The 19,311-nt window shown below is 40.7% G+C and overlaps 1 protein-coding gene across 19 annotated transcripts in view; it reads left to right on the top strand.

Moving 5' to 3' along the window:
• The window catches only part of hspg2 (heparan sulfate proteoglycan 2), a 165,131-nt gene that overhangs the window by 78,169 nt on the left and 67,651 nt on the right, over positions 1-19,311 (top strand). For 12 of the 19 annotated variants that reach the window (XM_021323026.2, XM_021323024.2, XM_036141530.1 and 9 more), the window contains 15 exons: positions 349-519; positions 706-885; positions 978-1,096; positions 1,184-1,295; positions 3,903-4,016; positions 4,216-4,343; positions 6,599-6,685; positions 13,909-13,976; positions 14,675-14,739; positions 14,826-14,966; positions 15,200-15,391; positions 15,672-15,710; positions 16,088-16,192; positions 18,193-18,444; positions 18,573-18,623. In XM_021323026.2, the coding sequence (XP_021178701.2) occupies positions 349-519; positions 706-885; positions 978-1,096; positions 1,184-1,295; positions 3,903-4,016; positions 4,216-4,343; positions 6,599-6,685; positions 13,909-13,976; positions 14,675-14,739; positions 14,826-14,966; positions 15,200-15,391; positions 15,672-15,710; positions 16,088-16,192; positions 18,193-18,444; positions 18,573-18,623 (1,824 nt within the window). The remainder of the gene's footprint in view (positions 1-348; positions 520-705; positions 886-977; positions 1,097-1,183; positions 1,296-3,902; positions 4,017-4,215; positions 4,344-6,598; positions 6,686-13,908; positions 13,977-14,674; positions 14,740-14,825; positions 14,967-15,199; positions 15,392-15,671; positions 15,711-16,087; positions 16,193-18,192; positions 18,445-18,572; positions 18,624-19,311) is intronic. The other 7 variants (XM_036141581.1, XM_036141555.1, XM_036141575.1 and 4 more) reach the window with 5 other exon arrangements.

Raw genomic sequence — 19,311 nt, 5'->3', positions numbered from 1 at the left:
TCAGGAAACGTAATGAATGGAAAGAACCTGTACGGTTTCTGCTGAAGGCAGCCAGAATTATGCCAGAGATTTGTTGGTGGTGTCTCCGCAAAATGGTAAAAGATAATAATGGAGGTGGTGTTTATGCACATGTGAGCATGTATGTCTAATTCTGACCCCTTGTAGACTTAAGAAAATGCACAATTAATTCAGTCGCACACATCCACGTTTTCATTTGTGTCCTATAGTCCTTCCAAGCTGGGGAAAAAAAAACCTGTTGTCTATATTGGTGTGTATAAAGATTTAACTGGAACAGCAGATGAGCAGTTTGCTGACAGCACGTGAATCTCTGCCGTCTCTGTGTCTCAGGTGCGAGGAGGGGTGAACGGGCAGCTCTTCACCCTCTCAAACAGCGCCAACACCAAAACGATCTCCGAAGGCATCTTCCAGAGGGGCTCCTCTGTCGTCTACCGCCCCTTCTCAAGTGGCTCCAACGACGTCTACTTTTGGGTCTTGCCTGAGAGCTTCAGGGGAGATAAGGTAAGACGAAAAAAAAAAGCTTCCACGGAGAGATCGAGCTGGGGTCTCCAACTCTGCCAGTAGTGTGTGGAACGCTCAAACTTCTTTGAAAGTCTCAAATGTCTTGACTGTCCTCGCTCAAGCACAGGGGTGACATACCTTTCTGCCCGCAAGTTTAGTTAAGAGTTGACTCTCTCCCGCCACCAGGTGACGGCCTACGGCGGGGAGCTCAGCTACACGGTGAGCTTCGAGCCGTATCAGCGCGCGCTGGTGGTCGACGGACAGCCTGACGTGGTTCTCCAGGGCAACGACATCTTCCTGGAGCACTACTCTCAGACCAAGCCCCTCCCACGAGTGCCACAGACCGTCACCGTGACGTTCAGAGAGGTGTGTGTTTTTCGGTCACTAACGCCGTCGCTAAAAGCAGAAGTCTTGAGACGATGTCGGTACGATGAAGGGTCTCCTCCTCTCGCCGTCAGTCCTCGTGGCGCCGCGCCGACGGGCAGCCATGCACCCGGGAGCACCTGCTGATGGCCCTCGCTGATGTTTCCCTGTTCATGATCAGGGCCAGCTATGTCGACAGCATCGCTGAGACCAGGTATCGGGTCCACTTCTGTTAGTAATCGTAGAGTCGTTGCAATAAGATGAGTTTATTTTTGTTTTGACCATTTTTAATGCCATGCAGCATCTCAGACATCAAGATGGACATCGCTGTCCCTCAGCTAACGGGTAAGGAACGAGCCCTGGAGGTGGAGGAGTGCGCCTGCCCCTTAGGATACAGAGGAGCGTCCTGCCAGGTACATTCACGTATTACTTCCGTTCCCAAAAATGTTGCAAATAACTCCAACTCCACGGTGTTTTTCTCTCCACAATATTACCTCAAGACATTATCTGTTGAACTACTAAATCAAGGAACCATTAGATTTCTAAGGGATCCAAGATAACTCCTTAGATTTTAATCTGAAACCTGTACAGGCTTTAATCACAGTAAGTTTAGAGTTTGAAACAGGAGAAATTAGACCGTGTATCTTTAAAGGATTAAAATACATTTTTTCACAAAATTAAATATTTTGGAGGCGGGTGGTGGTCTAATGGTTAGAGCAGTGGGCTTGTGTTCTGAAAATGCGGCAAGTGCCTGATTCGATGGGCACAGATTGCTACTATGGCTGCTCCCCGGGCGCTGTAAGAGACGGGTTAAATGCAGAAGACAAAATCTTTCTTTCTTTCTTTCTTTCTTTCTTTCTTTCTTTCTTTCTTTCTTTCTTTCTTTCTTTCCCCTCTCCCGTTGCAAAAGTTGCGATGGTTGCGAGGATATAGTCTACATAAAAATGTTTATGTGCACACATATATATATATGTGCACATGGTTACATTTGAATTGTTTACATAAATCGCTGCTGCATCTGGATACCGTGAATAGCACACTGTCTATTTCCCCTGCATTGTTTGCATTGTTACATTGTTTTACATTGTTCACATTTTAAATTGTTTACATAAATCGCTGCTGCATCTTTACCTTTATCCTGAAAATTTGTGCAATTTACTGTGATTTTTTTTTCAAGCTGTATGCAAACGAAATTTCGTTCTGTACGCACTTTGTGTATACAAAATGACAAATAAAGTTGTCTAAAGTCTAATATATATATATATATATATATATATATATATATATATATATATATATATATATATATATATATATATATATATATATATAGTATTAAGAGAGTTAAAGACTTAAGGCTTGCATTTTCCAGAAAGTTTGACATGCTGGAAAGCGAAGACTTTCTAATATTTCAAGTGGCCCTAAACACACTGCCAGTGCAGTAAAAAGTATATCTGAAGAGAAAAGCATGCGGTGAAACTTTCATGGGAACCTAGAATTTAGTAATTTGGAAGCAGTTTGGGGTTATTTTAACAGAGATTGGAACAAAAGGCAGCCAGTAGCCTCAGATAACCCTGTAAAACAATGCAAAAAAGCTTGGCAAAAAGAGTTCAGACGGCATGAAAAATGAAATCGATTACAGCAAGTATTGAATTTTCAAGGTGGTCGGCAGTGCATGAACTATATTTTTGTCTTATCTGCTATACTTTTGTTTTCCACACTCGACCAAAAATAATGAGGGGAGGATTCTCGCTTTCCTATCTTAGTAAATCAACAGATATAAAAATAGGCATTACAGGCACAGCATCATGAAATGCCATCATTTATTCTGGTGTGCTGGCACTTAAAGTGGAGTCTGTTTGGGGCAGTGTCAATGAGTTGAGACATGAGAATACATCACGGTAAAATAGTCTGAGGATGAGCTAATTGTGGGTTACACCCTTTTAGGTCTGAGACCAAATTGGACTCTGTGTGTCTGGGTCCGTTTTGAGCCCCGGAAACAAATGACGATATCGGAAACATTGATTTCGGACAGTGTTAGTCATTTTTTTTATGCTATCGGTGTTTGGTTCCATTACTATAAGTGGGCCAATATTATTAACCAATGTTTATTTCTGTCTTGTAACCAATTGTTAATCTTTACTGAGAGGAGGAGGGGATAAGGTTTTCCATGTGGTATTTATTTGGGCATGTGACAGTGATAAAGATGCAGCAAGAGCTGTGTGATAGTTAGCTGAAGCAGAGAAGTGATGTCAGTGGGTTAGTCGTTATTTTCACGTTGTCGAGAGGATAGGGACTTATACTCTATATATTGCAAGGTATGTATGTTGGCTATTGACCATAACAGCAATTTTAGCATCGAGATCAGCCCTAATATTTAATTTTTGAGCCAGTTTTTTTTTTTTTTATATGAAGAAGCATTTTCTTTAAATTAATCAGGACTGTTTAATTTATGGCACCGCCATAATTTTTGTTCCTGAGTTTGTGATCAAAGGTGCAGCACTCGCCTGCCGGTATGACTGTTGTGTTTTTTTTTGTGTGTGTGTGTGTGTGTGTGTGTGTGTGTGTGTGTGTGTGTGTGTATGCATGCACCACAGCAAAGAAGAAATAATTACATTTAGTTTAAATATAACGTTTTTTAGCAGCTTATATTGAGAATAAGTTTAGTCAGCAATGTTCCAATACAAAAAAGCAGTTCCCATGTTAATTCTGACATTTTAAACACGTATGGTAAAACGTGTTGGAAACATCTTAGACGTTTCAGCAGCTATCTGTAACGTAACTGATCAATATCATTCTCTCTGATTGTCCGTTGTGATAAAATTATCCAACTATCCTACTCCAGTTTAAAAAAAGAAAGAGAGGAACAGTCGCGTATGTGCCCTTTCTTGTTAGAAAGAAACCTCTGTTTTACATTAGTTTTTGATGATAATTACAGTTTCTCCTGGCTCCAGTGGAAGAAAAAAAAGCAGCGTATTTCATGTCTCACCCGAGGTGTTTTTCCGCGCTTTTCGTTGCAGGAGTGTGATGTGGGTTACACGCGGACCACCTCTGGTCTCTACCTTGGCACGTGCGAGCGGTGCGACTGCAATGGCCACGCCAGCAGCTGTGACCCAGAGACTGGCAAGTGTCTGGTAGGTTCTGCGACCCCCCCACCCCCCACCCCCATAAACTCGCAATCGGTGCCAAGGTTGCTTTGATCCCTCCAGCGGAATGTGCTAATGATTTCTTGGCTCATCCCAACACGTGAAAACATGAAGTCTGCCCTGTTAATTGTTCCAACTCACCTCCTGTTCGTTTGTGTGTGTGTGTGTGTGTGTGTGTTCCCTACAGCAATGTCTTCATAACACTGCAGGAGATAGATGTGAGAGGTGCGTGTCTGGATTCTACGGAGACCCTGTGAGGGGTGGCTTGGAGGCCTGTCAGCCCTGTCCATGCCCTGGAATCTCTTCCAGCACTCAGTGAGTTTATGTATTGGCTCAGTTTAGCTTTTTTTAATTACCTTGCAGAAGTGTTGTCGAATTACAACTGCAAACTTCATTGTATTATATTAAGATGTTATGTGAAAACTGACACAAAAGAGCCAGTTATTGCAAAATGGAAGGAAAATAATACACTGTTTTGAATTTTTGCCATCGATTTGTGTCTAGCTCTGTCTAATCGGTGGTTTGTTAAACAACCCTTTGCTGCAATTACAGCTGCAGGTCTTTATTGGTATGTCTATCTTCCAGCTTCGCACATCTAAAAAAAAAAAAAAAAAAACATTTCTGCCCATGTTTTTTTGTACAGTAGTTCAATCTCAGTCAGATTCAACAGAAGGCATATGTGGCCAACAGTTTCACAATGCTGCCACATGTTGTCAATGGGTTTTGGCCTGGGCTTTCAGTGGGGCACAAACAGATTATATCATCTAAACTTTCCAATTGTGGCTCTGACTGCACTGCAAAAACAGAACAAAAATAAGTAATTTTGGTAATACTTTATTTGAAGGGGTGTACATAAGACTGACATTACACTGTCATAAACATAACATAACACCTGTTATGAACATAAATGACTCTTTATGAATGTTTAGGACTGTTGTCATTAATTGTAATTCGGTAAATTATGACACTATTAAAGCAAAGTTGATATTGTTTAAAATGTTGTTGTTATGACAAGCCCTTAACTTAACAAAACCCCAAGTCAAGCTCTTAATTTAACCTAATCCCAAATCAAGCCCTTTATTCATAAAGATTCATTTATGTTTATAACAGGTGTTATGTCATGTTTATGGCAGTGTAATGTCAGTCTTATGTACACCCCTTCAAATAAAGTGTAACCGTGATTTTTTTCTTGAAATGAGTGTATTTGTACTTTATTTGAGCAGGTAAATAAGATAATTTGCCAATGGAATAAGATTGTTGCACTTAAAATAGGAACAACTCATCTCCATCAACTTATTTCAAGTGCATTATATCTAATTATCTTATTTTAGGGGTAAAAAATACTCTTTCCATTGGCAGATAATCTTATTTACCTGCTCAAATCAGGGACAAATGCACTAATTTCAAGAAAATGTTACTTATTTTTAGTTCTGTTTTTTCAGTGTGTATGTTTAGGACCGATGTACTGCTAAGAGGTGAACCACCATCTCAAATCTTTGGCAGCTTCAAACAGATGCTCTTCTGGGATTGCACTGTATTAAGCTCCGACCGTCTCCCCATCAACTTTGACCATCTTCTATTTTTCGCCCGTTGGAGAAAAGTATCCCCGCATAATGTCACAGCCATCACTGTATTTCACAGCGAGCGTGGTGTGTTCAGAGTAAAGTCCAGCATTGGTTTTCTGCCACCAGTGTTGTTCGTTATAAAGGCCAAAAGTTCATAAGTGGTTTCATCTGACCAGAGCTCGCCTTCTGCGTGTTGGCTGTGTTGCATATAGGGCTTGTGGCAAACTGGAAATAGGACTACTTTTGGCCATCTCCTTACAACTGTTCAACAAAGTCCAGGTTTGCTAAGTGCACAATTTATAGTTCATCTGTCCAGCGATTCATCTAACCTGAGTTGTGGAGCTCTGCAGCTCCTCCAGAGTTAAAATGGGGCTCTTCGCTGCTTCCCTGATACATGCTATCCTATCCCAGCCTTTCAGTTTAGGTGTCAGGCCATGTCTTTGTACGTGTTCCTCATTGCTAGTCTCTTCAGTTCCATGAGATGTTTAAAGCTTGGGATATTGTCTCATATATCAAGTCTGCTTTTAAATTCTCAAAAACTTATCTCTGACCTGTCGGGTGAGTTCCTTGGTCTTAATCATGGTGTTTATTCACAAATGTTTCCTTAACAGCTGTTCTTTTATTAATTAAGTGGCAATTGGTTTTACAGTGTTTTATTTAAATATTGGAGTAAAGGGGACTACGCATAAATACAAATTATTTCCAAATTTGTGTTTTTTTTAAGTTGGAAATGTGGATTCCTTTCATTTCCATTCACAATTGGGATTTTGTTGGTCTGTCAACAATTGAATTATTGAATTAAAGTTTATGGTTGTATTCCTTGTAAGTGCAAACCTACTTGGCGATTAAACTTGATTCTGATTCTAACATGAAATAATGTGGAAAAACGAGAATATAACTACTTTCCAGGACCCTATCTCAGAAAAAGATTAGGTTTTGAACAGTGTAGCCTTTGCACGCTGCAAAAGGATCCTCTATTAATATTTGATTCTCTTTTTCGCACAGATTCTCCTCAACCTGCTACCTGGGCCCTGATGGCGAGCCAGTCTGTGACAGCTGTCCTCCTGGATTCACAGGCCGGCGCTGCGAAAGGTACGTTGCACTTTCTTTTTCTTTTCACCTTTTCTTCCCGGTTTGTTTTCCTCTCAGTCTCCTTGATTCTGTTCTGGGGTTTGATGGCTAGTCGGCAGCAAGGTGAACTAGGTCTGACATATGCACCCACCGGCTTCATTCACATGCAGAAAAAGTGTCCATATCTCTGTTGTTTTTCATGGCAGTTGAGGCTGAATGGTGTCAATGGATGGGGGGGATGCTGACTTGTGCAACCCAGTGTTTATTATACTAAAAAAGTTTTTTAACTTTCCACATTCACTGTGTTTCTTCTTGTTGTGTTTGGATGCATTCATAAGGTTTTGTAAGCTTATTTTTCATTGGATAGGATAAAGTGCCTGTGTGTCTTATTTTTAACCTTAGGTGATATTAGCAGTGGAATGAATGAAATTTAAACTTTGTTATAAATATGTTTGTCCATCATTTAGTAATAAATACAGGTGCACCAATCAAGGATTTTTACCCATACACCAATCTGCTGTTACCAATTCTACCCAATTCATATTTATCTTAACTACTAGTAAGATATAAAACATTTTTGTAACCTTCTTGGGTTTTACTATTTTTATTATTTTATATCAAAGACAAAATCTTAATAAGGTCAACATTTTAAATGGCCCACGCCATCTTTTATTTAAAACTAGCATGATTAGTGCAGTCAGCATTAGCTCCGGAAAATTCCCAAACACTGTCTGTGTTTCCAAATTGACAATGTTCTATGACATACAGAGGACAAAAAGTCAAAATATGAAAACAGAGCAACTTTATGTTATCTACTGAAGCTGGCTCCATGTTAAATCGTTCTGATCTGAGGAATGTCTTCAAGACGTTCTGTGCCAAATGGTTCTTTTTATGTATCCAAAACATTCAGGTACTAAACGACCAAAAGCACAAACGGACATGAGGCGATGTGAGCAGCTGAAGTCCAGCTCGCTGCTTTAGCTTTCTGAGTGAACAGCAGACTCTGTAGAAAACACAGTTTCCTTTTAAATAGCCCATTAAACATTGCACTCTTCCTCTGAATTTATTTGTAGATTGGTGTTTGTGCTTCCTGTTATCAAAAATGGCAAGCTTTGAGTCCTTTGTCCTGCTATAGAAACTTCCACACTGAAGAGTGTTGGTGTTAGCGTGACCTGTAAGCATTTAGTACGGTGCGTTTACTCACCTGAATTGAAAGATATTTTTATACTTCCAACCAGCTGGTCTATGGTCAAGGCCGGTCAAACTAAAAAAAAATGGTCCGTTTCCAATTTCTAAAGATTTAACTGGATTAATAGGATATAAAATGCTGAGGAAAATGAAACAAGTTAATGTGTGTGAGCAAGAGAGTAGTGAATTGTCTTCACAATGTTGTAGTAGTGATTAGCACAGTTAGCATGTCCAAGGTAAATATCAGTCTCCATGTGTGCTCTCAAAACCACCTAAACCTTCACCTTAACTAAGAGATTCCCAAAAGGCTGCAGACGCTTCCAAATGTTTTATGACAGTAAGAGGTTGAAAGCTTGCTTAGTCCTCTTATCTGCTAAAGTCAGCTCTAGATCAAGTCTCCTCTTCTATGGTTCCATAAAATGTCACCAAAAATGGGTCAAAATTCACCTTCTTTGGCACGCGGGTCGAGTTTATACCAAAAGAAACAGAGAAAAGATTTGAACACTATTAAAACTGCAAAAGTAGTAAATTGCAAATCAATGACATGACCCCCACTTGCCATAGTCTGGCCTTTTTTGAAAGACCTTAAATAAGCAGGTGACACACCGTCCTCTTTAGGGAAATACAATATTGCTTTAAATAGCTTTTTACTCCTTTTGTGCTTCCCCTGATTTCATTTTCAACATCTCACGAAAAGAGCTAACTTAGAGGCAACCTGGTAGTGCTTAGGTATTTTTGGTCACTGATAAAAAAACAAAAAAACAAGATTGTAGTATTAAGTTTGTAACTGGCCTTTTAAGCTAAAATGACTCAATTCGGGTCAAGAAACCAATTTGTCGATGCATCTCTTGCTAAAAATCTTACTTTTGCTTTATTCTGTCCTTTACCTTCAATAGCTTTTGTCAGAGGATTCTTTCCGCTTCAGCTTTGAGCTTTTTGCTTGTAGAACATTGTTGAGGTGTGAGTTCTGTCCGCACACAGGTCCCACTTCCTGTGTCATGTGGATCATAAATGTAAATGTGGCATTTATGAGGACCCCTGTCTGGCTGATGAATCTTTGCCATAGCAAGGTCAAAGATGAACAGGTGACTTTGGGAATAAGTCATTTACCTTTTGATTTGACGTCTGTGCCTGCAAAACGCCTGATTTTGCTGTTTTGATATTAAGAGAAGACAAGCCGGCTGCTGACAGTTGTGGGGATCCCTTCATGGAAGAGCGCATCGGTAGCCTCCTACCTGTGAGATGTGGAGCAGAGTCAGTCTTCAACTTCAGCTTGGATAAGGAGATAGAGCCCTACAGCAGTGGGAGTGATGATGAACATGATAACAGTGAGGATTCTGCAAAAGGCACTACTGTCTTCCCAACTCGGACATTATTGTTCACTGCACCTCTCCGTGGTAGTACAAAACACGCTGAAGCCATTAATGTTGACAAAGTCCCAGTCACCTTCAGCAGACTAGCTCCCAGGCTGCCACCGCGTTTCACTCCCAGCCCCGAAATCAGACACTCCAGCTTTCAACATCTGCTCCGGATTCACCTAAACGCCTTCAACAAACGCTTGAGCATGCTAGAAGGCAACACACTGGACATGAAGGAAAGCATTCGTAGCATGGAGGGCCAGCAGAGCCATCTCGGCACCCAGCTGGCGGAGCTCATCGCTGTCCATTCCCTCCATGATAAGGATAAGAAGATAACTGAGCTGGAGAGAAGCTACACAGACATGGATACCCGACTTAAAAGACTGGAGGGACGGCTGGAGATTCTAATCGACGGCTTCACTGCCCTCGCTCAAGAGATGAACAAGGTGAAACGCGTGAGACACGTCTCCCGTTGGCCCCAAGACAAGAGGTTTCTCCCTCCACTCAGCACGGTCATTGCGGTCCCGTTGCATTCAACTCCTCAGTCTGTGATCAGAGCTGGACCTACTGAATCGCCACTCGCCGTGAGAGCCACCGTGCCCCAAAGCATACCTACCCCGAGTGTTGTTTCAGCCAAACAAAACCATCTGTCAGTCCCTCAGAGAGAGAGAAAACTGAAATCAGAAGCGACCACTGCTACAAAGTTCCTAGCTGTAACAAAATCAGCCAAAAGTCTTGTCCGATCCAAGCAGAAAAACAACTCAAAGACCACCCTTGGCAAGAGCAAAGCTGTTCCAAAGTCTACATTGGAAACTCCAGTGAAGCCTCGAACCAAAAGGCCAAAGGGCAGCGGGTCATCTGTGACCGCTAAACATATTTCACAGCCAAGGCAAACAAAGTCCAGGAAAGCCAAACAAGAGGCAGCCGTCACTAAATTTCAACTCGAGCCCCCAGCTCACAAATCAAAGCCTGCGACGACCCCTCAGCTGCGAAAACAGTCTGCCCAGGCCAAGAAAAAGGATTCTTTGCCGCTTATCAAAAACAGTGGACGTGACAAGGCTGTAAGATCAGATGCACCTGCTCAAAAGAAGCCCAAAGGCAATTCAAAGAAACTGCCAGAGCCGCGCGGGGGAAACTTTAAGCAGAATGTCAAAAGGACTAAAGAGGCTGCTAAAAAAGCATCCGCAAGCACAAACCGGACAAAGCCTACTACAGCCAGGAAGCCCAAATCCACAACAAAAAGGAGAAGCAACTCTAACAGCAAAGCTGCTTCACTGAAAAAGTCACACCCAGCAGTAAATAATAAAATCAGGCCTGCCATCACCCACAAAGCAACCAAGAAAAAGAAGAAAGCTAACTCAAAATCTAGTGTTGCCGATCTGCTAAAGCTCTTAAATGGAGATCACAGGTCTTCAACATACAGGAAGAATCAAAAGGGCTCTCTTCATATTGTGTTGGGAAAAGTTGCCATTCCTATCAAAATCATCCCAGATGACTAAGCAGCAGTGTGTTGTGTTGGGCTATTTTTTTTTCTAAGCTGTAACCCTTGACTTTGGATGTATATGTATGTCCTCTCTGCTTGAATAGGTTTTAATGAAGGGGTTTTATTTTTACTGTCTTTATAGACGGACACACGCCTATTGTTATATCTAGTTAGTATACCAGCTTTCAAAGTGTGCTATCTAAGAACAACAAATTGCCAGAACTGTTGCACAGAAATATGTTATGAAGACATTTTTACTGCTATTTTTTTTACTGATTTTTTGAGTGGACTACCTCAGGTTCAGCATCATTGCTTTATTTCATCCTCCCTTCATTATCTGTCATTCACTTCTGTCATATTAAGCCAGTAATATTTATTGCACAACAATTTGTCTCTGACTAAACAGTTTGATGATCTAGACCAGGTGCAGCGAACGTGAGGCTCGCGGGCCCCATGCGGCTCTCCTGCCTGTTCTGTGCAGCTCACCTTGATCTGTCAACGTTCTCATTTTAACTGCAGTGTGTTGGGTATTTTATTTTTCAAAAAAAAAAAGTCAACTTCCGCTTTCATTCGACTTCCTTATACAGCGAGGTCGCTTTACACACGCCTGGCGTTCAGCAATCTTTATTGCAGTTACTGTAACCGATCCACTAGGGGGAGCACACTTAAACTAGAAAGTATTATTGATCATTTTTGGCTTATTAGTACAGCACATACTTATGCCGTAACGCTGTCGGCCTCCTACATCATTTCGAGGAAAAAGAAGGAGAAAAAAATGGACTGAGACACAATTAAAGGGGCCTAGTCATGTACTATGACTTTACAAATTTCTACGCCAGTTACTCACTGTGGTTACATACAGAAAGGTTTTACAATTAGATCAACTTGCCCCGTTGGCTTAATACAGAGGTTTACTCTTGGTTTTTGCTCTATTTCTTAGTGAACAGAGGGATTTTGAGTATATTTACCATAGCAAGACCACGTGACCGGAAGTACAATATTGCACATGCGTGCAATATGTGAACAAGGAGAAGCAAAGGAGCTGAGCGAGTCAGGATGCTCTACTGGCTCTCATGGTAGCTGCATCAGTTGTCACCTTAAGGACTTAGAAAACTCTATCAGGATGAATGCTTGCCATGTAATCTTTTATCTGAAGATATGTGTTTTTTTGTGTTGTTTTTATGGTCATAATATGTGACTAGGCCTCTATAAGATCACGTTAAGGCTGGTTTGTAATCCATCACAATATTCTTTTATGCCTGTGTGTTTAGATTGACTGACAGGTATAAGGGGGCACGGCTTGGCTTGAAGTCGAAAATAGCCATATGTGTTCCTGATGACATGTGGCTAAAACTCTTGATTTTCAAGCAATCGGTTAAGAGATAAGAAATTTTATATGGAAATGGTTAAAAAAAAACTGTTTAGGTTTATGTGATAAGGCATTTGAGTTATTAGAAATGTGTGGGCATTTTGTTGTGCTGCTGGATTTGATTTGATTCTGGCTTTTCATACAGAACTGTTTGGCTACCAATAATCTAAACTATGCAACTATTACAACTGATCCACTAAAACCTCCCCATCCTTGTAGACATGGATGTGGAGCTTTCAGCAAAGCAGTTGTAATCAGTTGTAAATTCTAGCATAACAATTTTATAGTGTTACACTGTTGACTTAGGGTCAAATTTTTATTTTGAAGCAACACTGCTTCAAAATGCTGACATTTTAAGCAGCCTTTAGCATCTTATTTTAGCCACATGCTAAAACTACTTTTAGCGGCTAAAAGTAGCTAACTTTGAGTGTTTATCACTCAGTAACGGCCCCCAGCTGCGAGAAGTGTTGATAACTCTGTTAGAGATTAGGTACGAACTGGGCTGGTCACTGATCAGGGCAGATCAAGCAGAAAAACAGCTGATTTCTAGTTAGTTGTTTTAAAATGCCAATATTGCCAATATTACTAAACATAAACTAATCCCCCATAATACTGTATGCACTGTTAAATCATTGCAAACACGTAGACAAGCCATCATAACACTTTATTGAGGCCCACTTTTAGCATCAGAAGAACAATGTTTGATTTCACTTTGGCCAAATGATGTAATCTTCAAAAACTTTAGTTTCAACAACTAGCATTTCTGCTTGCATCACGAGTTGTCATTGAAACGCTTGGAGATTTTCATTGTTTTATTTTTATCGTTTTATTTGCTTATTGACAGGCTGTAGTTATGATATATTCATTGTGTTTACACTGGCATATCACTTTAAATGCCTTCTGTTGTTCTGAATGATATATATATATATATATATATATATATATATATATATATATATCTGTTTGTAAATGCATAAAACACCATGAAGTGCTGAATTAGATGCACTTTAGAGGCGTGTTCGCCTCAGGAGCTAGTTTTTTTTTAAGGGCTTCCCAAAGCACATTTATGACATGGAAGCTCTCTTTGTTGGCCGTTGACCTGGGGACCTGCCAGAGAACAGGTGAGGTAAGCAAGACTGCAGTCCTTACGGTAGCAGATTTGGGTTTGCAGGTCGCTTTGCTTTGGTTGGGCCAATGCTTGCTTGGGTTCTTCCCACATTACCTTCCTACTTTACCTGACTTCATCTTTCATCGTATCCTCAACGTGGTATGACTATGCTTACGTCCGCTGTGTTTTCTGGTGTCCCATCCTTTACCCATAAAGCCTGTAGCTTTGTGAACATGGTGGTACTTTTCTAACTTTCTATGAATCTTATTTGTGATCATGTGAAACAAGGTTTTGTCTGCTTCAGATGTGCATTCACATGGGAGATGGAATCAACATACGTATGAGACATGTTGAGTGTTTTAGTTGCGCCCATGCTTCATCCATCTCAAGGGCTGCTAGCAGTGTTAAATCATCCTTAGTTTTTTGTTTTTCTTTCGTGAAGGCGTGTTAGAATACAACAAAGCAGCTTGGTATTGATGATTTGGGATTAGGTGAATAGACAGTAACATCAGTGTTAATGGTAGATATGTACATTCCTACTGGATAAATTACCAGTAGTTTGAAGGGGTTCACCCCCCAACAAACTCTGCACTCCAGGTCCTTTGTTCGGTTTAAAGGACCCTGACGTTTTCCAGATTTTGGGCTTCTCTTATTATTGATGTTTAACTTAAAACCTGGATCCATTATATTGGAAACATTTTAGTTGACCTGTTTTTTTATTTTATTTTTTTATTTTAGATGTTCTCCAGGGTACAATGGCAACCCGCTGCGAGGGGAGGCATGTACACTTGGCAATGAAGTCAATGGTAAACCACTTTGCTTATTCTTGATGTTCCACTTTCATTCTGCATAGTCATAAAAAGTATCCAGGTTTGTGTAATTTAAGGCCCTGGAGATTTGTTAGAGAACATTATAGAAAAAAACAGCATCAAGAAGACCAAGGAACATACCATACTTTCCTGTAAGAGGGACAGGGTTCAGAGTTGATGGGATGTTGACCCATTTTTTATACAAGTAAAAACAGAAAAACAGGTTAAAAGCTGCAAATGACTTGGGACTAAGGTTCATCTTTCAGCAGAACAAGGGCGTTAAATTTACAGCTAGAACCTAATTAGGATAGTTTACATCAAAGAATATTCATGTATTAAAATGTCCTAGTCAAAGTCCAGACCTTAATCCAAAACTTACTCCTAGCAGAGAGTGTTTCTACTGCATATTGACTTGTTAGGCAAAATACAAATTCCCAGCACACTTTTCAGATTTATTTTGTTTGTTTGTTGTAAAAACAAAAAGTAAAAACTTTTCTTCTTTAATCTTTCCTACTTTGTGTTGCTGTGCCCCATAAGATCCAGATAAAACACTTTAAAATCAATGGTTTTAATATGACTAAATGTTAAAAAGTTTAAAGGGTGTGACTACGTCTGTAGAGTATTATGACTGTAACAGAGGGGATGCATATTTGATGCGTGATAATGGAACCACGTTGTTTGCCGCCTTGTCACAGGCCACTGTAACAGCTGCGACCGGACAGGTACCGAGGGCTGCTACGATCGTGTGTGCCAGTGCAAGGTGATCGGAACATAAAGAGTATTGTTTTCGGACACGCCTTCTCCTGAGTGTCCTCGTGTAGTTTGAATGATTGTAATTGTTCTCAGATGAACGTTGCGGGTCCGTCTTGCTCCACCTGTAAGCCCGGAACCTTCCATCTGAGCGAAGCAAACAAAGATGGCTGCTTGTCCTGTTTCTGCATGGGCGTCACTCAGCAGTGCACCAGCTCTACGTACTACAGGGATCTGGTAAGTGCTTTAACTTGTACATTTACACGCCGGTCGGACACAACACGGCTAAAAATCTGCCGATCTTCCCCGGCCCGTTATGAGCTCCATCTCAGACTGACGCTAAGTTCATGACAGTATAGTTGGAAAAACACTGGTTAAACTGTAAAAAGTTTTTTTTTTTTTTTTTTTTTTTTTTTTTAAAGTTCCATCCGAACAAGCTAGACGTCTTAAACAATGTGATCTGTTCGCAGGTCTCCTCTGTCTTCACGCCGAGAAACTTCCAGGGATTCGCTCTGGTGAACCGCCAGCGAACCAGTCGTGTTTCTACCGGTTTTACTGTGGAGATTTCCACTGAAGGCACGCAGCTGTCCTACAGCAACTTTAACTACCTGGGACAGGAGCCTCACTACTGGCAGCTTCCAGATGTTTACCAAGGAGACAAGGTGAGTAGCCAAAAAGAAGGCCCAGCAGTTATGTTGCAGGTAGCAGCGGCGCCGATCCACGGGACTGTGCAGCACATCGGAAACCTGTAGACCTCTCCTTTCCCTGCCGCCCTTTTACGTTGCTCGCTTTTCTTCCTTCAAGTCTCTGCAAAACTCGCACATTTGTTTCTTTGCCTCTTATTTCTGCATTGGGCTTGCTGTCAAAATATTTATATTAATTTATATAACTTTGGTCTCCGATTTTTTTTGTTTTTGTTTTCCCTTCCCTCCATTTTTGTAGAAAGATTCTTACTTTCCTCGTGTCAAACGAGCAGATCAGGTATAGTGACGACGATGAATGAGGTTGTAACTGATTTTTTTAATCATGAAACCCGGTGTCACGTGAAAAGGTTGAAACTCCCAGTTATTAACTTCCATTTCCCATCCGATGCATGACGGTTATTGTGCCTGACGGATCTGGTCATGGTTTGTAGATAAAGGTGCCCAGTGAGTGAGCATGAGGCCAGTGAACCCGCGTATCCTACAAGGGATAGCTTTCTGCATCGCATCACATGAGCCGCGTAAATGGATTGATCATTAATGGTCCATTTAAGAGCTTCATAAAGTTTAACTTTCCCTCAGTAACAACACAAGCAGATGCCACGAGCTCAGTGAAACAGAAAGTGATCAAAGGGCTTCCTTTATCCACATCAATAGAGTGACTCGTACTTGCCAGAGGAGCAGCTAAGGAAGGATGCTTCTGTTTGGACCCTAATGGCTGCCGATCGCAAAGCCAAGCACAGATCCAAAAGAGACAGCCAGGTATTTGGTATGAGCCGCGTCGTAGTGTAGACCACCTAACACATCTAACCGGAGCAAAGCACCCTGCACATTTACCGACACCCCTGGTTGAGATGTGTAAAAATAAATCTTAAAATAAATCCATTATATACTGCAGTGGGATGAGCTGACATTAGAAAATATTAGAAAAATCCAACCTTTAATTTAAGGACATTTATTTAGAGGGAGATGAAATTCCGCCTTTAGAAACACATTTTTTTAAATGTCACACTATGTCTTTGCACCGCTGTTGATGACTCGTTCTGCTAACCGTATATTGTGAAGTATGTCTTTACTTTTTATGCATCAAATTAAATAACGTTAGCATTGACAGTATGATACAAAGCTTTTCAAATGGGCTTGAAAATATAAATTCTCTACTTCTCAGTCAAAAAACACTAAATGTTTTATTTCTTATTTCTGGATTTAAAAAAGGAAAAAAAAAAAAGGAAAAAAAAGCAGCAAATACAGAGATGCTGTGGTGATCCTGTCTAACGACCACTGAGCTGACTGCCACCTGAATATCCTGGTGAAAAGGTCTACCTGGGTTCTTTGATAATTTGACTTTTGGCACAACTCTGCAGGAGTCTGAATAAAAGCATTCCTGTCCATCTCTCTTTGGAGAAGGCCATGCACAGCTTCTACAGGTTTCTTTTTATTTTACCTTACTTTACGATTCCTGTGGCTGACTTCCCGATGGGGAGAGAGAGAAAACCCACGGGCTCCTGTCTCAAATTTTATTTGTGTGGTTGAACATATTGAAATCACCATCCAGCCAGGTCCAGATGAGACTATAGCGCCCCGTTTGGGGACTTCTGCTCTAGATCTTTTGGATTTCCTCTGTTCTGCCCACTAGTTTTCAGCCACCTTCATGTATATTCTGCAGGATTTAGATCTGGGTACTCTGCTGGTCATTGTAGGTTGATTTGTTTTCTTTTTTTTTGTGTTGGGTGAATCCTTTCCCTGTTGGTGTAGATATACATTTTGTATCAATCCACTGCAGAAAGAGGCAGTAATGACCCATTTTGCCTTTTCTGGCAGACATCTCCAGATATCCCTTTGAAATGGTCTAGTATCTCATAAAGTCTACAGTGTCATGCACTATAAGAAGCTTTCTAAGGCTTCTGGAAGATAGACGGCCCACAGCATCACAGATCCATCTCCATGTTTTTATATTGTGTAAAGAATGCTGGAACCACCACGGGTCTCAAGTTTCATTTATTCTTTAAACGCAGAAAGAACACCCCACCCTGTCCGTCTGATTTATCTTATTTATCAGCACATAACTCTCCCAATGAGAAATAAAACAGGAAGGGTGCGGAACATGGAAATATATATAACCCTAACCCTGTGTACCTGACACAAAAACAAAAACAAGATCACCACAGACCTGATTCACTGACTGTGTTCTATTGTCTTTCCCATTTTATAGTGTCTGAAAAAAGGTCTCTTTGTTTTAGATCAACCTAAAAAAGTGAAATATAGATTTTGAAAAATGTTTTCAACACATTTACTTTAGAGGATATGTTTTAGGGTCACCGTTGGCTAAGATAATTTGGTGTAAAACGGTTGTCTTTCCCTCTCGTCCTAATGATTATACATAAATTAAAGGTTGGATTTTGTTTTAAAGACTTTCTTTTTGAGTGTATGATTTTGTGATGAAAGAGGAATCATTTTAAGGGTTTTTACACATCTTTAAAAGATACATCCACAAGTATGTAGTGCATTGTAATTGGCACAGACAGGAGCTAATTTTAGGCGTGACTGCATGTGTTTGAGATGTAGCAGAAGAAGTTTGGTCTTAGTGTAGACATTTATCTTTTTTTAAGATAACCAAACATCACCGGCTCCCATGACACGGCATGCTCACTTTCTCAGTGTGTTGCACGTTTGAGGACGAACTAAAGCCTAACCTCCACCTGTCTCCTTCTCACTTCATCATTACCTCTCTCCACTTTGTTTCTGGTGCCCTGCTTCCTCAGAATGATGCCCAAAACCTGGACGATGAAGTCTGGGCACTTCTGTCTAACTTCTCCAACGGACGAGCTGGTGTCCCTCCATTTCTCCCCTCTTCTAAATCCTCCTCATTTTCCTCCTCCCGGGTCCCGACCTCCTCCTCCTCTCAATGGTCTTTGCATAACCTGAGCCCCCCCTCCCCTGCATCCGGTGTTTCTTCCTCTGTTAGACCAACCCGGCCTCAGTCTTACTCTCCAGGCCACGCGCCTCGTCTGCAGGTACACTCTGTCAGCGATGCCGGAGCTGTGATGTCAGGGTTTTTTAAACCTTTGAGAGTTACTTGATGCTATCGGTGACTTTATTTGGCTTTTCTTATTTGGGTTGTGGTTCTGCTGTGGACGAACAGAGCAAGAACACTTTGAGCAAGACCGCTGGTGCTTCTGGAGGCAGCAGCAAGGTAGACAGTAACAAGAAAGCATGAGACGATTCAGCACTTAGTTCTGGTTATGAAAAATAAACAATTTCTGCTCATACTTTCCTATCATTTTTAAACAGGTTAAAAATTATAATAAAGAATTCTTCATATTGTAATTGTGAAACAACAGACAATTAAAAGCATTATTTCTTTTTTCTGAAGTCACATATGTAAACGGATGAAATGGAGGATTTGTTTGAATGTGGGCTTCTGAAAATTGTTGAGTTCAAACCGTTGCAAAGGTAGGAGGCTTGTAAGTTAGGATTTTTTATCAGGATTTGCTGTCGGTGATTTTCAAAACTCAAATGTAAGTTAATACTTACAGAGACATATACAGTTAAGCACAAAGTTATGTGAATCTGTAATAATGGTTTATTGAATTACTGTCAGTTACGAGCGAATGGCTGCACCTTGTTGCTTAGATCTGACTTAGGTGCTGGTATTATCAGTCTTTGGCACTAAAGACTTTAGAGAATTTAAATCTCTGTTTGATAATTTTTTTTTTTTATTATATAGTTATACAAAGGGTAGGAATTTGAAATGGTTGGACTTGGGAAATCCAGTGAATGCAGCCTGTTTTGGTAAGATGTAGGAGGATACAAAGATTGTTTTTCACTTCTAGCTGTAAACTTTAGATAACTTTCTGCAGCCGGAACCAACTGTGAATTTT

The sequence above is a fragment of the Fundulus heteroclitus genome, chromosome 1 (genome assembly GCF_011125445.2).
Source record: "Fundulus heteroclitus isolate FHET01 chromosome 1, MU-UCD_Fhet_4.1, whole genome shotgun sequence".
NCBI classification, from domain to species: Eukaryota; Metazoa; Chordata; class Actinopteri; order Cyprinodontiformes; family Fundulidae; genus Fundulus; species Fundulus heteroclitus.
This window is presented reverse-complemented; position numbering and strand designations above follow the sequence as displayed.